This window comes from Micropterus salmoides, unplaced genomic scaffold (genome assembly GCF_014851395.1).
Source record: "Micropterus salmoides isolate LMB-PRFRI ecotype aquatic unplaced genomic scaffold, ASM1485139v1 Ms_hic_scaffold_11, whole genome shotgun sequence".
Classification (NCBI taxonomy): Eukaryota; Metazoa; Chordata; class Actinopteri; order Centrarchiformes; family Centrarchidae; genus Micropterus; species Micropterus salmoides.
The window spans coordinates 12,716,332-12,736,191 of NW_024040152.1; the positions used below are offsets into that span (position 1 = coordinate 12,716,332).

The window sequence follows — 19,860 nt, forward strand, 5'->3', positions numbered from 1 at the left end:
TAAGTGAGAACTTTGACTTGCTGGAGCTAAAGGAAAGGTCAGGGGAGCAACAAAGTTATTATTTTTTGGGCATCGTGGTTATCTGTACCAAAACTGAACATGAATCTATCCAATAGATGTTGAGATATTTCAGTCTGGACCAGAGTGGTGAAGTGAATGACAGACCAACATTGACATCCCGAAAGGCACAGCACTTGTGGCTAAAAAAAGGTGGTTGGGAAGCATACGGAGGTTAAAGATGTAGAAGAGGGAAGGGGAGCAATAAGGAAGAGAAGAAATAAACATTGGAGAGGACATAAACATGGCAATAAGGAAGTGAAAGAGAGGAGAGGGGGAAGGGATGAGTAGAGTTTCAGAAAAGTTAAAGAAGAGGTGGAGGAGAAATAAAAGAACAAGGTTTGGAGAGAAGAGAAAAAGAAGGGAGGTAGTGCCAAGAGGGTAAACCTCTAGTAAGGGTGAACACTTTAATAAGGGAGACAGAACTATCCTTTCTTAATATTATTCAGCCATAAGCTTGGCAGCGTGGGACCAGATAATAGTGCTGATGGTGTACTTCACTGAGCTTACATAAGGCACTGCAGCAGCATGGTGGTCTGTGTATATATATATATATATATATATATATATATATATATATTTTATATTCTATACAGCTGTGGGCAGACACATTCTGTAGATATGGATCATAGTGCTGAACACAGCACTAACACCACATCACTTGTGCTGTTTACACACACTATCTGAACTGGACTGCCTGGTATGAGTAGGCCCTACAGAGGCAGCTAGAATAAATGAAAAGTTTTCACGAGAATGAGAATCTTACAAAAGTACAACAAATGACAGAAGACTTATTTAGACAAATGACACTAGAGTTTAGAGTTGGGTTTAAACCAAAAACACTACAGATTTGCCTTTTAGTAAAGAGGAATCATCTCCTTTTATCTCTGCAGAGGATTAATTCTATTAACCATTTTGCTACTTAATTAATATTTGTTATTTTTCAAGGTCAAAATGCCAAAATTCCAGCTTCTCAAAAGGTGTAAATTTACTGTTCTTCTTAGTAGAGTTTGATAGTAAACAGAACATCTTTTGTACTGTTGGTCAGATTTAAGCAATAGGAATATGTCATGGACTAAATGATTAATAAATTAATCCAGTAAGAAAAATCAGCAGAATAATCTATAATGAAAATATCATTAGTTGCAGTCCTAATTAAATATCCCAAAACTCCTACTGTAATAGAATAAAATTCATGTTATCAACCCTAATTTTAAAATCTTTCTTTATGCATAGTTCGGATTTTCTGAATTCAATTAGGAAATATCATAGAACAAGTAAACAATATTAAGAATGTGTTCAGGCATTCAACGCCAACTTTCAATACTTTTTTTACTTACTATTTTTGCTACAGACACAATTTTGTTGGTACTCAAATAATGAGGTATGTTTTCTTTCAATACAGATGTCAATTCTACGTACAGCATACAACAACATACAGTGTTTTGGTACCATTACTGAAACAATATTTTTTCCAATAACGTTAAAAAAATAAACACAAAATGCCTTTATTTAAGATAACATTTTGGGGCTTTTGAGCTTTATTTGATAGGAGCAGTTGAAGAGAGGCACTGAAATGTGGGAGTGAGAGAGGGTATGACACGCAGCACCTCATACTGTTGGGAGACCATACTTTCTCTGCTCTGTCTTTCTATTGCAGATGAAATTAAACAAGCCTATTCAGTGCCAATTTGACTCTAGAGCCAAATCAATCAGTCAATAAACCATTTAGTCAATCGATGAAAAAACAATATATAAAATATTTTGATATGTGATTTATCATTTAAGTTATTTCTCAAGCAAGAATGCCAAATATGCTTCTCAAATGAGATAATGTGCTTTTTCTTGTCTATATGACAGTAAACTGAATATCTTATCTTTTTGACATTTGCTTTGACAAAAAAAAGACATATTAAGACTTTCCCCTGGGTTTTAGGAAATGGCGATGGGCATTTATTGAAATTTTTAAATACTGATAATTAAAATAATCATTAGATGGCGCAGTGCCTTTAATAATAATGATAAGACGCATGCCTTTGGTGTGAGAGACCCTGGTTCGAATGCACTGTGAGACACCATTGTGCAACCATAGTTGCTCCAGAGGTGTGTGACCCCTGACATATATAGCAATTGTAAGTCGCTTTGGATAACGTTGTATGTAAATGTAAATCTAAGGCTGATCCCCAATAGTCAAGATTCGATGGGCCGAGCCTGACTCGACTGTCAATCTCATAGTCGAAGCTTCGCAGCAAAACAAGTATAATGCCATTTTGGCGATATGGGGGTGTTCCCCCCCCCCCGCTCGCTATCGCCGCCCACAAAAACACACATGATTCGACTATCAGTCGACTATAGGCAGGACTTGACGATTCTGATTCGTGACAGCCCTAGATGCATCTTATCAGAATGAGTAAACACTTAGATTTTTTTTTTATTTGATACCCTATACAGCAGACAACTCAAAAAGTACTGAGCTTCAATATTCAGCACTACCCTGAATGATTTGATGTATGACTTCCCAGGCTTTCCCAATCCTAACTGGAGTTATCCGTTGTAAGTTATCTGGATATAATGACAAAACAGGTATTCATTCATTCACTTGTGAGTGTAGCTTTTTTCAGACCAGAAAATCCCAATTGCACAGTGTATCTCATCTAAGGATATGATATTAAATAATAAGGTAATATTTATCAACCCTAAAATCAATTGTACGCTTAAAATAAGCAGATCTAAAACATGGCCACAACTGCATTCACACACTATGTTTTGACTTGTACACAAGAATCTTTTGCACATTTCAGCCTCTTCAAGTACTCGAGCACAGTTCTCCTCTTCCTTACCAAAACCAGCCTTCAGGTTGGTTGTTATGAACTCTTGATCTCCACCCAACCAGCTAAACTCCCCATGCACCATTATACTGTAATTACCTCTGTCCTGCATTCTCCCTGCATAAACAAACAGTAATTTCTGTGGTGAGAAATAAAGTGCGACCAGAGCAGTGTAGCGTGGCTTGCACTGCTGCCTCCATATATCACAGCAAACAAAACCGCAACCATATTTCAGCCGCTGCCAGCCTGCTTCATCCCCCAGAGCCTCTGGGTTATAATTCATGGCAGACTCCAGAGACTTGCACCTCTGTGTGCTGTCCCCTGTGACGCTTAAGGTTGCAACCATGACAACCAGGGCAGCAGAGGGAAGCACTGACCCAACGATGACTCCCTGGGGAGAGGAGAGAGACATGGTGTGGTTGGGATGGTAGGGTTTATCATTTAACTGACCATAGGCTCGGACTGTGAAAGACCCCCTTGTTGGGCAAACGCACCACACAGAATTACCCACGAGCATCTGCCACACACTCTTACACACACTCTTACAGCATTCCATGGCAGGTCTGAAACAAACATGCATACCCGAACTCATCCACACCACTCCCCCCCCACCCCATTGTCATAGCAACCACAGCATGCCTTAGTTTGCAGCTGCCATAGAAACATCAAAAGGCCAGGCTGTTCATTCAAGCACACATAAACACTTATATTTTGTCCAGCTCTCGTACGCTTGTCCTTTTACATTGCTTTCTCTAAAATCAAGTTACAATTTTCAATAAATGTCTATATTCAGCCAGTGACATCTAGCCAGAAGTTAAACCAACCAATTGGCCAGCAGCCCTGTATCTTTAACTGGTTGTATACTGTGATTATACAAGACGAATATATCAGAAGCCAGCCAACATGATGATACATGCCAAAAAGTATGTAGTCCCAGAAACAGTATACCCATATGAGAACATTTCATTTCAAAGCCATGGACATTAATATGCTGCAGCCTTCACTCTTAAAGACAGGCTTTCCACAAGATTTTGGATCCCAGGGATTTTCTCCCTTTCAACCACAAGAGCATTAGTGAGGTTGGGTACTGATGTTGGGTGATAAGTCTCGGCTCACAGTTGGCATTACAGTTCATCCAAAAGGTGTTTGATGGAGTTGAGATCAGATCAACAAACCTAGAGAACACAGAATTTCTTTATGGACCTGGCTTTGTGCATGGGGGTATTGTCATGTTGAAATAGGACAAGGTCTTCCAAACGGCTGCCACGAAGTTCATTATATCATTGTGTGCAGTAACAATATCCCATAAATGGATCTCCACTGGAGCTGAAAAGATTAGTTGATATACCAATTAGTCGATCGACAGAAAAATAGTCGGCAGTTATTGTGATGACTGATAAGTAATTTTTCAAGTTAAAATGTCACACATTAATGGGTTTCTCAAAAGTGAGTTTTTAAGAAGGGAAATTTCAATGCACATTTTTCACAATCTGACATTTGATACACTAATCAGCTAATTGTTTTAATAAATAATTGCTGACAAATTCTTGATGAAAATAATCATTATTTGCAGCCCTAATCTAAACCACAAAAACAGCCTCAGTGCACAAATACTGTCCACATATTTTTGGTCATATAAATTATTTTAAGGTAAAACTGTTGATATAGATTTTCATATAACCCAGCCCTATTCATTTACAACAATTTTAATAATCAATGAATCATTAATCATAAGTCATTTTTAAGCAAAATTTTAAACATTCAGCCTTATCATTAGTTTCTGCACAATAGGGACTTTAGGTCAGTGGCATGTTTAGCTTAAACACATAACTCAAATTACATCATTTCAATTTTATTTATATAGTGCCAAATCACAACAACAGTTATCTCACAGCGCTTTTCATAAAAGAGCAGGTCTAGACCGTACTCTGTGATGTTATTTACAGAAACCCAACAATTCCCACCAAGAGCAAGCACTAGGCGACAGAGGCAAAGAAAAACTTCCTTTTAAGAGGCAGAAACCTCGAGCAGAACCATGGCTCAGGGTGGGCGGTCATCTGCCTTGACCGGTTGGGGGTGAAGGAGAGAGAGGGAGAGAGAGAGAGAGAGAGGGGAGGGAGGCAGCCTACACAATATACACACAGAGGTACAGACAAGGTAATGTTGCTATAGACTGAATGAAAATTGGTACAGATATTTACAGTAGTGTTAATGATAATAATCGTAATGTTAATGATTATAATAACAATAATAACAATAGGACTAGTAACAATAGTTGTAGCAGAGAGTGTCGAGCAGGAACACGGGGGGCAGCAGGTGACTCGCAACCACAGATCCAGACTACACAGCTCCAGAGCCAGAAACACCTGCAGGAAGTGATAGGAGGAGAGAGGAGAGGGACGAGAAAGCACAAGACTACGGGAAAGGGGAGAAGTTGAGTTAGTAACATGCATTAATGGGATGAGGTTGCGTAGAGAGGGAGAGAAAGTAGAGGAGAGAGGACCTCAGTGCATCATGGGAAGTCCCCTGGCAGTCTAGGCCTATAGCAGCATAACTGGTTCAGGTCTCACCTGAGCCAGCCCTAACTATAAGCTTTATCAAAGAGGAAAGTCTTAAGCCTACTCTTAAATGTAGAGATGGTGTCTGCTTCCTGAACCCAAACTGGAACCTGGTTCCACAGGAGAGGAGCTTGATAGCTGAACGCTCTGGCTCCTAGTCTACTTTTGGAGACTCTATGAACCACAAGTAACCCTGCATTCTGGGAGCGCAGTGCTCTGGTGGGGTAGTAAGGTACTATGAGATCTTTAAGATAAGATGGTGCCTGATGATTAAGAGCTTTGTAGGTGAGAAGAATGATTTGAGGCAGATTTCACACGGCTCCCTCTGGAGCCACAGAAGGTTTTATACAATTTTTTTTCACATATGCAGTAGTATCCCAAGACCTGTAAACATACTTTAATGTGTAAAGTCGGTGGAGCTCCCCTTTAAAGGCAGACCACTGAGTCTAACAACAAGGCCAAGACGGTGTCAACAAGCCAGCATGGAGCTCAGATAGCTGTTAGCACAATTCACCACCTGACTCAAGCTATTCCATTGACATCAACAACTAAGCCAAGCGGAATCTAGTTAGCCCAGTGCAGCTTGGTGTGTGTATGTGTGCATGCAAGTGTGTGCATCAGTGGAGAGTAGAAAAGAAACTGAGCGCTGCAGAACACCAACAGTGGATGAGGTGTCTACCTTAATCCCCTTTTAGTCTTCTTATTTCCCCATGGCCACTGCATTGTGATGCAGAATCACTCAGCCTCCTCCCCAAGCTTGTGTGCGTGCTTGCACATGCGCGTGCGTGTGTGCATGTACACCCCATTAATCAAGTGCTATGCCTTGATGCAGTATCCGGTCAATTCAGCATCTCTCCGTCTCATTCCCTCTTTTTGTCTTTCTTTCTTCCTCCCTCATAGTCTGTCCTTTCATCTCTAGTAGCTTTCTGTCTTTTTCCTCTTTCTCTCCAGATCTCTGTTTGCTTGCTAAGCCTCATTAACAATTAATTACCAATCAGCTAGTCAAGTCACCCCTGGACCGCTGGGCTTCTCAATGATTCATTAGTCAGGGTTACACAACACTGCGACGCATAAACACACTCACGCATCGACACACACAAACACACTCAAGCACTGTCCCTCTCTGTCTCTGTGGGTGTTTCAGACATGCAAACACACACACACACACACACAAACACACACACACACACACAAAAGCAAGCATATGGACCCATGAAAAACACTCTCTCACATGCGCACACACCTGCACACATACATGGTGCCTGTATCTAATCACAATGTCCTCATTAAAAAGAGATGCAGGAAAACTGATTGAGTTGGAAATTCTATGCATACGGGGTTTCCAAAACTTACTTCAATGTCAACTTTAAAGATTCTTCACTGACTTTCAAAGTCTTGTTTGTTGAAATTGAAGAATTTAGAACTGGCATATTTTAAGATAAGACATGACATTAATTAAAATAAGACACCACATACTAGGCCTCTTAACTTCATGATCCCATTAAGTCTAGAAATCCTGGTGAAATCCTTCATTTCAGAACTGCTGCTATGCCAACCCCGACATCCATCATAGTGTTTTTCCTCAGGATGTGAGATGTTGATTTTAGGATGGAGAAAGGCCCACAGAGCTGAGGCACGCTGATGAATATGGGAGCTAGATTTTTAAATTAGAAACAGAACTTTCAAGGGCATCTGTTCATTTTCATTAATTTTCAAAAGACTAAAGTTTAAAGACCTTTCTGGTCTAATCCACAAATTTTCATTAACTTTGGAAACCAAAGACCAATAACATTTTAACCTGTCTATAGACACATTTCACAACATGAATATTCAGTGATGAATCTCTAAACCCCCCACCCTCAATTCCCAAGAGAATGCAGAATACTACGGCTGAATGATTGATTATTTTTAATATAAAAATTACAATTTGAAAGAGCTGCAAGTTTGACAATATGTTTAATGCTCAAAAGCATCTTAACAAGCCGTAGGAACCAAGTTTAAGCTGGCTAATGTTGTCTTAACTACTTTTAATCAACTTAATTCTTGCGTTGGCCAAAAACAAAAGGAAACTCATCTGTTTCATGGTTAATAAACTCTCTGCATGAGGGTGTCTTTTTAAGTTGGACTGAATGTGGGCTACTTCTGTATGTGTTCTATAGTCTTCTTTGCATCATTAGCCAAGTTCACTTTTCTCTGACTAGTTTGAAAAAAGAAAATTCTGGGACAACCTCTACAACAAGCAACTGCATTAATTATTATTTTTATATGATTCTATCCATGAAGAAAAAAAATAAGCTTGGTACAAATAAGGTACAAATTGTACCTCAATTAACACTATGTAGACCACAAGTACAGGCCTTATAGAAAATCATCCCAATTTAAATTGCAATCACAATATTGGTCAGAATATATCAGAATTATTATTATTGCATATTTTCCCCAAATCATGCAGCCTTATTGGAAACTGAGGTTGGACCCCTGTAACAGCAAGTAGATGCTGTCAAAATGTAACTGAGCAACACCTCAGCCCGACCTCAGGTCAGAGGAGGACTATGCTTTTGTTGAATTTTAACATTGGTCTGCTGCAAACTGCTACAGCTTTATGGACACCGACACAGAGGATTTACTGCCTTGCTCAGGGGTCCTGCTGTTGGCTGCTGAAAAGGCGCAAGATTTTTTTCTTTCCCAGATTTTCCCAGCTGGATTCAAAACAGCAACCTTCCTTTGACCTCAAAGCTCCTGCCCCTCAAAGGGACATTTTTATCAGTGCCTCCACACGCCATGAGCCGCTAAAGCTAATTGTGCACATCAACCAGCCTGAATAAAGCTGTTGACCAGTCTACCACGCCGATGCCTTTGGATAACTTTGGTGGCGTTTCTCTTTATTTCTCCAGCCCCTCCACAGGTTTCAACAGTTCATCCCTCCCAGTGTGGTAAATTACATTTATCAATTTACAGCTCTGCACAAACTCTGCCTTCACCTCTGCAAACATTGATACAGCTATAGCATCATGTTGCTGTGTGTGAGTGCTGGGATGTATTTTGTGTTTGTGTGTAGGTGTAAATCTGAGAGAGAGGGGAAGTGGAATGGAGTTAGTAGGTGACCTTGGGGCAAGAATGCACAAGCAAGACTGATGATGTGTTAAACTGTATACACACACACACACACACACACACACACACACACACACAATATCAATATGTCACGGCTGGTCATGCCTGATGTTATTCAGAGTGCTCTGTTGTTTTGCTTAGGTTGTCAAATGATCCCTGAACTGTTTAGAAGCACAAGAGTGAGACGAGTAAACCAACCACAAGGTTCAAGATAAATTCTGAAAAGCAAGAAATAAAGCACACATCTCCATTTTATTAAATTTTTTTATTTACATTTTAGTAACTTAATATCTTAGGATTTTTGAGCGTTGTTCAAAGACATCACCTTCGGCTCTAGGAAATTGTCAAAATTCACTTTTTCCTGAAATTTCATAGATCAACCGATTCTTCAAGAAATAATCAGATTGATCAATAATGAAAATAATTGTTAGTTATAGCCCACAATGCACTTTAAGTTCAGAATGTACTTTTCATTTTTATTTACTGTTTATTAGTTTTCCTTTACTAGTACAGATGACAAGGACAAACAATGCTTCCCCTCACCCCAATTCCCCAGATCCTTCCCAATAACACAAAAACAAAACCTTAAGCTACCAATAATGTACTGTATAGCTTACAAAAAAAGAAAGAAACAACACAGCAGTACCAAAATAAATATACTAACAAAAACAAAAAATATATGTATTAAAATTATTTCTGCACTCTAGGTAGTACACACAATGCCATGCGGTGATCATTTTTAGGAAACTATAAGATTGTTGCTTTATGTTAGAGGATCTCTAAAGCTTGCTGATTAGAGAGGGATATAATAAAAGGTTTCCAGATTTCCTCAGACAAATTTTGTCTATTTTTCAATCTTAAAGTTGCATGATGCCATTTCATTGATCTATTTATTTATCTATTCTATCTGTCATATTTGTTTTCTTCCAATTAACATCAATAAGCAGTTTGGCTTTGCAAGATCCACGTCTTTTGGTGTATATTCCTTCCTCCTTAGTTTTAAGCTTGAAGGGTATAAATTCAAAATGAAAATCTTAAGTTCGAGAAGACCCACATAGGTCATTCTGACTTCTTTCAAAAAAATCCATTATTTTACAATATTCCCTAAAACAATGATGCAGAGTTACTTTACATTCATTACACTTAGTGCATGTGTCTGGCATGTTGTTGTCAAAATTGTGTAATTTTATGGTGTTACATATATACGCACGAGCCAATTATAATGCAACAGCAGGCATATTAGATGATTTTTATAGTTTCTGTGCATCTTCACAAACCATGTTCCAATCCTCCCACATTATTTCCTCAATCAAATCCTTCTGAATTTACTTATTTATGTAAAACCTCTTTTATTTGTGGTCTTACATAACAAGACAGGTTGAATAAATCTATATTCTTGTTTACTGCAGAGGACTACAAAAGTAGTCAAGAGGTGAATTGTCTCTCTCTCACACTTCGAAGTTGCCCAGTGCAACCTATTGCAGTCCACTGAGCAGCTCCAGTGGAGCAGGTGCAGATTCAGCGTCACGTTCAAGGGCATCTCAACAGCAGTGATGGATGGATGAGTGCCTCTGGTTCAATTTATCCATTCAGATCCCCTTCGTCATCCCGGGGATTCAAGCGGGTGACTTCAGTCTCTCAGTTCATGACGCATTTTTTTTAATTGACTGTAGTCAGATTTCAGGGAATGTGAGCACAACAAATCAGCAAGCTAGAGTGAGAATTAAAGCTTGTTGGCTCAAGCTGCCTGGTGTCTGACAGATTCAGTTCTTTGTTTTTTGGGGGGGAGCCAAGTAAGGTGATATACAAGTAAGGTTATATACTGGTGCTCGGTAGCAAAGTATTTCAACGTCTGTTTGCTGCCAAGTCACATTTTGGCAACACATGAAAATCTGTGGTACGTGAAACACCTGAGTACACATGGTTGGTGCAAAATATTTATACTGTGTTTCAATGGAGGGATATTTCTGAACATGCTGGCTCTCTTTTCTCTTTTTTACAGTAACACCTTCCATCACCTTGTGACCTGAGCTGAACAGTGCAACAACACAGTCCTCTCCCCTGCTACTGATCACTAGGCAGGATTTCAACTGCTGACTGTGCTCATGTTAAAGATGAAACAATTCAACAAATGATAAGAATCTTATTTATCAAGCAAAAACATTTGCTGGTTGTAGCTTCTCAAATGTGAGCAATCGCGCTTTTTTTATTGGTTATATCATTGTAGGCTGAATTGTCTGGCAAAACAATAATACTGATAATGAGTACTTTATCTTTCCCCTTAAGGAAATTCATTTTTGTCACTCTGTTATTTTTTTTACACACACACACACACCTGAAATACACACACGCACACACCAGACTTATAGACATGTCTTAATGCGGAGAGATGCCACAATAATTGAGCTGCCCATAGCATAGCACCTATAGCAGTTAGGGCTTTGGTGCCTTGCTCAAGGGCACCTCAGCAGTGCCCAGGAGGTGAATTGGCACCTCTTCCTGTTTTCAAGCCAAGTGCCTACATAATGAGTTACTACCACCCAAACAAAAAAACCTTGGGCTCTGGGAAATTGTTTCATATATATTCTCTTAATGTTTGCATGATTCATGAGGCATGTTTGTAAAACATTAATTTTCTTTACCTCTGGTTAGACTCTCCAGGCATACAGCTGCTCTCACAGACTGAAAGGTCAAGTGTGTCCTCTGTTGTTTAAGAGATAAATACTGTGGCATCCACAGCACAGGTTTTGCAGAAACAGAATTACCACAAACGACCATGAATAATTTGAATTAAGTCTTATTTGCCAGTGTTGTTATAGATGCTACTTGTCTGCATAGTGGCCTGTCTTGTGGTCGACAGCCGCTGAACAACTCATGTATGTCCAACTTGATCCGCAAACTCGTGAGAATACCAACTAGAGATGTTGAACAGCAGGTGGTAGCCTCCTGAATTACAAATGGCCCAGAGCTACATCTTCCCAGCTGTACATTAAACAATTCAACTCGCAGATCCTGTCAGGGCAGCGATGATGTCGATGCTGACATGTTTGAAAACAGACCAAAACCCTGAGCAGAATGGACTGAGGCCAGTTTCTCGAGGAGCATCACAAATCCAGCGCTGCGCGCCAGAAGCCATATGACGCACACCTGTAACGAGTCCTCTAATCATAAACAGAAATCCCGCTGATAATTCACATTTACGCGTGGCAACAAAACAATGCACGTTAAGCTGCATGTGATTTAAAGAGGAGTAACCACTACAGGAGGCTCGGTTGGCGTTAGCTGTGGAACCGGAGAGGTGCCGCTTACTGGGGCTACAATGATGCCAAAGACTCATAATGGGGGTAAAATATACGCCACAGATGACACACACGCAGATGCCGCGCAACAGCAAGGCAAAATAGAGGCGAGTGTGTTTCATATGGCAGCATGTACATATCCAAGGCAACTTAGAGGTGAATTGGTGATAGCCTCGTGGTCTATCTGCGGTACAGCCCACCACAGATACACCTGCGTGCGGATACGCAGTTGAGTCCCCACTCCTCTCAGTCTGTGGCGGTGTCATTGTCGAAGTGGCAACTAATTTAAAAGAAAAAAACAGCGCTCACCTCTTTGGTGTTCACGATGCCTTTGACGTATTTCCCTAGGACTGAATCCACGCAGAAGACGCTGGACAGCACAGCCAGGCACAAGAGTCTCTCCCCGACCCTCACCTCCATCTTTCTCTCTCCCCCGCTGTCGCTCGTCTGCTCTCCGGGCTCTCTGAAGCCTGTCTCTGAGTGGGAGCGCGCGCGGAGGAACGGCTCGAGTGCGAGCGACGGTGAAAGAAGAACCAGGCGCGTTCACGTTGGTCCCTTCAATGCATGTGGGCCCCCCTCCAGCAGTGGAAGCTGGATGGTGGATTCTGTGTGTGGTTGTTTGGGAGGAGGACGGGAAGGGGGGACAGAGTGCGCGCTCCCGGTTCCGCTCGTGCTTTGAGAATGCGACACGTCCACACAGTAAAAATGCCATCGCCGATTGCAATCATGTTTTCATTAGAGGTCACACACCTCTAATGAAGTAGCACTAAGACAGATGATGCCTGGCCTCCTGGCTCAAATTATTATATCACTAATCAGCAGGATGTATATCAACAGGAACAGGATCTAATTGGCGTTATTACTACTGAATTCCCTTGAAAAAATACTTTAACAGCTTCTGTAATTCTGTGTCCAATTTAAAAACAACAGTGGAGGAAGTAGGCAGAGCCCTTGATCAAGCAAAAGTAGAAGGCATTGTAAAATGCAAGTATAATCCCTTCATTTGAGTCGAAGATGAGCCAACTATTACTAATTTATATGCAGTTTAATTCATACAAAAATATCACATTTTATAAGACCTTGTATAATCCAAGAGATACATCTTTAACATTATCTGTCAGAGGAGTGAAGAGTACATTGTTTTCCTCTTAAATGTGGAAGAATAGAAGTATAAACTCGCATCAAATGGAAAAACAAGTACCTCAAAAGTGTACTAACAGTACATGGTTACTTTCAGACTATATAGAGAAATGATAAATGAATAATATCACAGAGAGCTCTCTGCATTTTGTATTTTTGGGATGTCATCCGACACTTTTTATGTTTACAAAAGGTCAACCTTGTAATTGACCTTTCCCCTCGTTCTGACTCACTGAACTCAAGATGTTAGTAAAAATTCAATTACGATTTTTTTTTGGTATTCCCAAATTCAATCATAAATCATAATCAAACAAAGAAAATCCAAAGCCACCAAATATACTGACAATATCTATCCAGGTAGATTGAATTATAATCTCTATTTTTTTTAATCTACGTGACTTTCAGTTAACCTTTAGGTCGATCAATGCAAAGAAAAGGTTAATTGATGGGCTTGAACACAACAGCAGGTTCATGGGAGAATATATTTATTTAGATAATAATCATCAAAGGAAGAAAACAGCCTACTCATGGTGTGCCAAATACAATGTTCTTAGGAAACCTGCAAAGAAAATGCAGTCAAATCAATCAGCAATCAATCTGATTAACAAATCTGAAAGTAAAAATATCTACATGAATCATATAATGTTTAATACAGGTACATTCTTTTTTTTATTCACAGGTTTGCACTTGTGGTGTTTTGGATGAAAGAAAAAAAAAAAAGACTTAAAAAACAAGTAAACTTTTAACAGTTGTGTTTCCAGTCTATGGCTTCTTTCTTTTAAAAGGATAATCATATTCTACATCAGAATTGCTTTTTTCAGTGCAGAGCAGTTTGCATATGGAGTGCAGACAGACTATGACACTGGCTAGCACCTGCATTTTCAACGATACCAGTTAACACAGCAAAAACTAAACAGCAAGTACAGTACATCTATTACAAGACTGTCTGCAGTCTTTGGTTTTGCTCAAAACTTTAACCATACATACATACATGTAACTGATTGACCAAATGAGTATTTCTCACAAGAAAACACTTCTGAGGAGTGGTTGAGGTCAGTCTAATGCACTGATGCATTTGTGAAAGAATTAGCTTTCCAGGAATCTTGTTAGATATACCTTAAAACATTTGGTGTGGTATTTGGATGTGTATACCAACTATGAAATCCAACCTTGAGGTGATTCAAACGCATTGCACAACAACAAACACCACAGCTCCGACTGAGAAAACGGAGAAAAATGATGTGATGTCAGTGTGCAACTGCATAACTTTACTGTCAATGGTGACCTAATCGTTGAAGCAGCTAGTGTTTATAGCAGCATTTCACTTTGCATTGCACCTCACCAAAATCTGCCTGGGGGAAAGAAAATCTCAAGTGAGAAGAGCTTTCAAAGAGTAAAACTAGAGGTATGCTGTACAATCTGATAAAAAAGCAGCAAACTAATACAGCTAGTTTGTACTCACAAGGACAATTTATGATTATAAAGTTGGTCTGTGGATCATCAACAATTAGACACTATATGAAGCAGCTTCTCTAATTGAAACTGAAACGAACATTTCAGCTCTTTATTGCAGGCAGCATATAAGTCTCAGTGGAACCCCCAAAATAAAGAAGTGGAGAAGCTAAAAGGTAACAGACCATCCCTGTAAACTCATCTGTTCAAAATACCAGATGGCCTCTCTGGTCCATCACCTGCACTCAGGTTGGCCTGATGCATGAGTGGTCTTCAAGGGTAAGAGCCATACGATGGCCAATAAACAGCAAATGGGTGAATTTGACACTTTTTTTTGTTTTCTAGTAGCTCGCATCATTTATACAACAAAGTGCCAATGAGCAGTCAGTATTGCTGGGCTTCACAGGCGGTGGTGTTTTCAGTACTGATGAAGTCAATGTATCTATCACAGACAGAGTGTTGTCCCATACAGGCTTGACTACATCAAACAGGTTGCTCCCAACAACAGATGATTAATACTATGAATAATCTCCTGACTATAAAGTGGCGTTTGCCTTTATGTGAACACACGACACAAACAAAGAGGACGTGCCCACACTTGAGCTCATGTTTCTCACACACCAAAGGAACTACTCAGGTCGCGCGAATGCGCACACGCAGACACTGGAGCCACACATACAGGCACCAAGGGGGGAAAAAAAAAAGAACACTGACATGTATACAAGCTCAAGCTTAAAATACACTTGAACGGATCAACTACCACAAAAGTGCAGCGTGAGCATAAACAGCAGCTAGTAAAGCAAGTACAAACTTCAGCCCAGTATCTCCGAGGGGATGAGTGTATTACTTTCTTCCTCTTCACGGCCCTGGCCCTCCATCAATCTGACTAAAATATTGCAGTAAGTACTCCAAGCTGACAGAACTGAGCATGGTCTAATCCTGTAGCATGACTTTGCAGTTGAAAATCCTGCTCTTCTACAAGGTGGAGGATTTTGGAGAACGGAGCTTCAACTAAATCCTATTCATCACACAGCATCCCTCTCTACAGACCTGGCAACTCTAGCTGGTAACAGACCAGGCAAGGGCAGGACAGTGCCAGCATTGTTGGCATCTATATTTAGTTGTGGGAATGACCCCACGAAGGACATTTTTGTGTACTTCAAAGTGCTTTGGTAGCAACACATTCAGAGCAGAGTCCTCAGGTTATCGAAAACACAGTCAACCCCAATGTTATGATGGGGAGCCAAACAATCTGGAACTCGAGCCACTTTTAGTTGGCCAAATGCAAGTTCATTGGCATTTACACAGCACACTCACAATCTCTGTTCTTGGTCAGGCCACTCAAGCTTGATAGTGGAGGGTTGGGCTTCTAGCTGCCCCTTCCTCTCTTATTTGTACAAAAGGATGTCAAGCAACGGTTTCTAGCCTTAAAATAATAATAAAAAAGACATCTGACAGCTATGATTGTTCATAAGATGTATCAAGATGGGACCCAAGTTTTTAAGCAAGTGCTTGTCCTCAAAATAATGCATCTTCAGTGCATCTCCACAGATTTCACCGTAGCAATCAATAAAATGCAGTCTTTGCATTAGTAATATCAGCACTAAGAAAAGCACCAGGCAGCATCTAGATAGGACACTGTGTCCTTGTGTAAAATTCTACATTTACTCTATCCTATCAGTATGCATTACTGAGAATATGATACATGTTTAATTGGAAAGGCCAGGGATGTCAGAGCAGCGGTGCCCAAGGAGGAGAGGTAAATATTGAGCACATAAACATGGAACAAACAGCATAATATTACATTAAACAAATAATACAGCATACAAATCAACATAATAACCTGTAATGATTCAGGGATTAAAATATAGCAATAGAAAAAAGATAAATAAAAGTAATACTACTGCATAGTGTTAATAATATGATTAAAATCTGTCAAAAAATCTCAAAAAACAAGTAAATCAACTCGTCCAGTTTAGAGCCTTTCAGTCTGTTGCGTTTCAGCTCTGTAATTCTATTGGAGAGAGAGTCAACAGAGTTACTATACACAAAGTGAGCTGTATTGACTGCCAAACTGGCATAATGGAGAGCACAATGTAGAGTTATTAAGGGTGATTTAGAGTGGCTCCCTAAAGGACAAGTGGCCATTTTGATGGGATGACTCTATACAGAAGCACATAGTGTGCCTACCACTATCTGATTAGGCCCTCAAATGCCTGCCTTGGCCTAGATGAATCACCCATTCAGGCCTCGTGTCAAGTATCACTGTGCAGCTTTATGTTCTAGCCTCCGCTGCCTAACGGCAACTCTTTTAAGTATGTGTGCCACATGTGTGGGTGAGTGCTGGTCTTTGATCTAAGTAGCTGCTAAATTACCATTTTATTCTAATACATGACTGTCTTTTGTGGGTGTGCTCGTTTTGTCTGCCAGATTTGCGTCGGTGCATGATGGTGCACAGACAAATGGTAAGAATTGTAAAGCAGAGGAAGTTGTATTTCAATGCTCCTCTTAATTTTTAGTTTCTTAAAAGCTGGGCAATCTCATTTTCTGTTTCTTTTTAGGATGCTTTCTCTCTTCCTTTTAGGCATTGCACTGCCTTACTTTGTCTGACTTTCATTTACTTTCTTTCTCCCTTGGGTGAATTGCTGTCCTTTTTTAATCTAACCTTATTTAAGGCCCGATACCACCAGTGTCAGAGTTATTCTGGGCTGCCACAGCAACTAAGCCCTCCTCATCACCACTTTTAGCACCTCTCCCAACAGTTCGGTCCGCTCCCTGAATGGGACTGACGAAAAGAGAACCGACTTCACCAGAAGAGGCAGACACACCCCTATCGGTCCGCTCCAGCTTGCGGTGCTTGCGTGGCTCCGGAGGTGTGTCCTTCTGGTTGAAGACGGCGCGAATTCTCTCCACGCAGACATTGGCTGCCTCCCTCGTCTCCTTGGAGAGCTGAGATAGGCTGAGGAAGCCGTGGGGGAGGTCGTCCACCACGCACAGAGTGACAGGCTGGTCTATGTTCCGCAAACGCTTGGCAAACATCACAGAGTCATCCAGCATGGGGTCTAATGCACAAGCCTGAGAGGGGAGAGAGAGAGAGAAGAAGCAAGAGGGAGGGAAAGGGGTGGGAATGGTGAAAGCAAATTAGGATTCCCTTCACACATGTCAAGAATCTTAATTAAGGGATGAAGAAAAGGAAACCAAGCGCCCCAGTCTCTTTTGTCCCTGCTTTCTTTACATTCTCGCTGACTCACTCTAGCCACTTTAAAATCTGCACAAATTTCTTCATTTTCCTATTAAAACCCTTCTCACAAGTGAGAGCAGGCTTCAACCTCCGCCTTATCTGCCATCACACGCTGTCTCACTCTGAAACAATAATGTCTCACTCTGATACAACAATGTAAGCAGTGAGTCCTTGGTACTCTATCTCTTGACATTTTGAGGCTGCCTAGTTCTAAGGTCTCAAACCACCTTTCTGGTCCTCCCCTCTCTTCACTATCATAAGCAAACAATCCTAGTCCTGGGGCCTATACTATGAAGCGGGATTTGAGGTTAGCAAGGTAACTTCATGTTTAACCCTGGGTTTTCAGTCAACGGTGCTTTAACTTGTGCTGAATGGCTAACCTGCTCCAGAGCAGGTAATGTGGGTGAGTTTTCAGTAAATGGTGGGAACTGAAGCCATGGTTGCAATACAGACAAACACCGCCCCTTTTATGTGAACGCTCATGGCTGGATTGGGAAACCCTGGGTTGACTTACGAAGTTGATAACCAGAGTTGTGTGACTGCTTAGCCTGATTGCGATTGTTAGGGTTAGTAAAGCCAGATAATGAAATGACATCCTGGGATTGTTGGGCTTGCCTCATAGTTTAGGCCCCTGGTCTGCTCCTGCATGCTAACAATATCATATCTGCCAAGTTTAAAAGATGTTGAAGAAACATAACGGTCAGCTGTCTCACAGAGGATCATACATGCAACCAAATGCAGACAGTTGTACGGACTCAAAGGCTTGACCTATGTGTATTTAATTGTATAAATGCCCCCCTTTCCTATTTCCCTACTGCCCTACATTATCCTGCAAATTCCTCCAACAGCTGCTGCTTCTTCTTACCACTATATGCACAGGTGGCAGCCCTTTCAGCATGCTATCAGGAGCCAGCAGAGGAGAGCAGAAAGGATCCTTGACAACTGGAGAGCTCTCCACCTTCATCTCAGCCAGCTGCTCTGAGCGCAGTGGCTCAAACCCCAGGGGAAACTCCCTAGGGTGCTCCAGCTCTGATCCCTCCTCGCCAGCAGGGGGTGGTATGGCCACTGAAGACAGGTCGCTGGACATGGTGGGATCGGTATCCTTGGAGAGGAAGAAATTCACATCTTCTGGCTACATAAAAAAAAAAGAATAAAAAAAGGGAATAATTCAGGTGAGGTGAGACAGCACTGACTTGTTGAAGGAGATGGTAAAGTAAAAAAATATTTAACGAGGCAAAATTGATAAGAAATACACACACAACTCTGTTCTTGTGAATTTCTTCTAAAAACCTCAGCTGTGTGTGAGAGTCTTGGCTGAACAATCCCCATTTCAAGGAGGAAAAGCATATTTAAAATCTTACGTCACCTCTGCTTGCCCCCCCCCCCCCCAAGCCAGCCACTAATCCAGTCTGCCTGTGTGAAAATACATGTGAGGATAATCTGCAATACCTAGATAGTTCTCACACAACCAATAAGTTTTGATATTCTGTCAGCATTTTACAGCCAAATCTGTTTGAGGCACGGGTGAGATAATCTCAGCGGAGTTTGTCGAGATGATACATGCACATCACTGCAGGGTATACTGCATTGTATGACAGAGGGCCAAAATATCTCCATGCTTATAAACTGATCAACCTTTTAAAAAGGCTAGAACTGTATGCTAAATCTCCTTAATGCAAGCTGTAGGAAAGCAGAGATAATCTGATCATAAAGAGGAGGCTTGTGTGATCTCTTGCACTGCAATGGTGAAATAATAATCATCAAATTACAGACCTTTCCATAGCCACAGTATTTAATTCCCACAACAACCCCCACAAACAGCCCAGTGTTCTTTTAAGCAACAACACTTGTTGTTTAATACTGTTAAAGCTAGGGAAGGCAAAGTTGGAGAACTAGCAAGAGACGGCTAGATTTTGAAAGTATCTTACTGGGAAAATCCTCCTTGTCAAGCCACTCCCTCAAAACACATTTTAATGTGCAGTGAGTGCGTAAGCAGGTAGGTAGGCAGATAGACAGCGAGGTAGGCCTGCTTTTTACAGTTCTGAGACAGCCATAGATAGATATTTTTTTTGTGCCAGAGCATTTGATTTATTAACTGCTGTTGGGGTGTAAAGAGAATTTCAACAAATACAACAACAACGACAAAAAATGCTTGCGAAATAAATTGCCTA

General features: G+C 40.7%; 2 protein-coding genes across 5 annotated transcripts in view; both read right to left on the reverse strand.

The window, feature by feature from the left end:
• The window catches only part of tmem145 (transmembrane protein 145), a 41,170-nt gene extending 28,052 nt beyond the window's left edge, over positions 1–13,118 (reverse strand). Inside the window, exon 1 of the mRNA XM_038710966.1 lies at positions 12,166–13,118. Coding sequence (XP_038566894.1) covers positions 12,166–12,276 — 111 coding nt within the window. The 5' untranslated portion in view covers positions 12,277–13,118. The remainder of the gene's footprint in view (positions 1–12,165) is intronic.
• A 346-nt stretch (positions 13,119–13,464) lies between these two features.
• Positions 13,465–19,860, reverse strand: part of lipeb (lipase, hormone-sensitive b) — a 29,687-nt gene continuing 23,291 nt past the window's right edge. For all 4 annotated transcript variants that reach the window (XM_038710962.1, XM_038710964.1, XM_038710963.1 and 1 more), the window contains 2 exons: positions 18,555–18,821; positions 13,465–17,523 (listed from right to left, as the gene is read on the reverse strand). In XM_038710962.1, the coding sequence (XP_038566890.1) occupies positions 17,119–17,523; positions 18,555–18,821 (672 nt within the window). In that variant the 3' untranslated portion in view covers positions 13,465–17,118. The remainder of the gene's footprint in view (positions 17,524–18,554; positions 18,822–19,860) is intronic.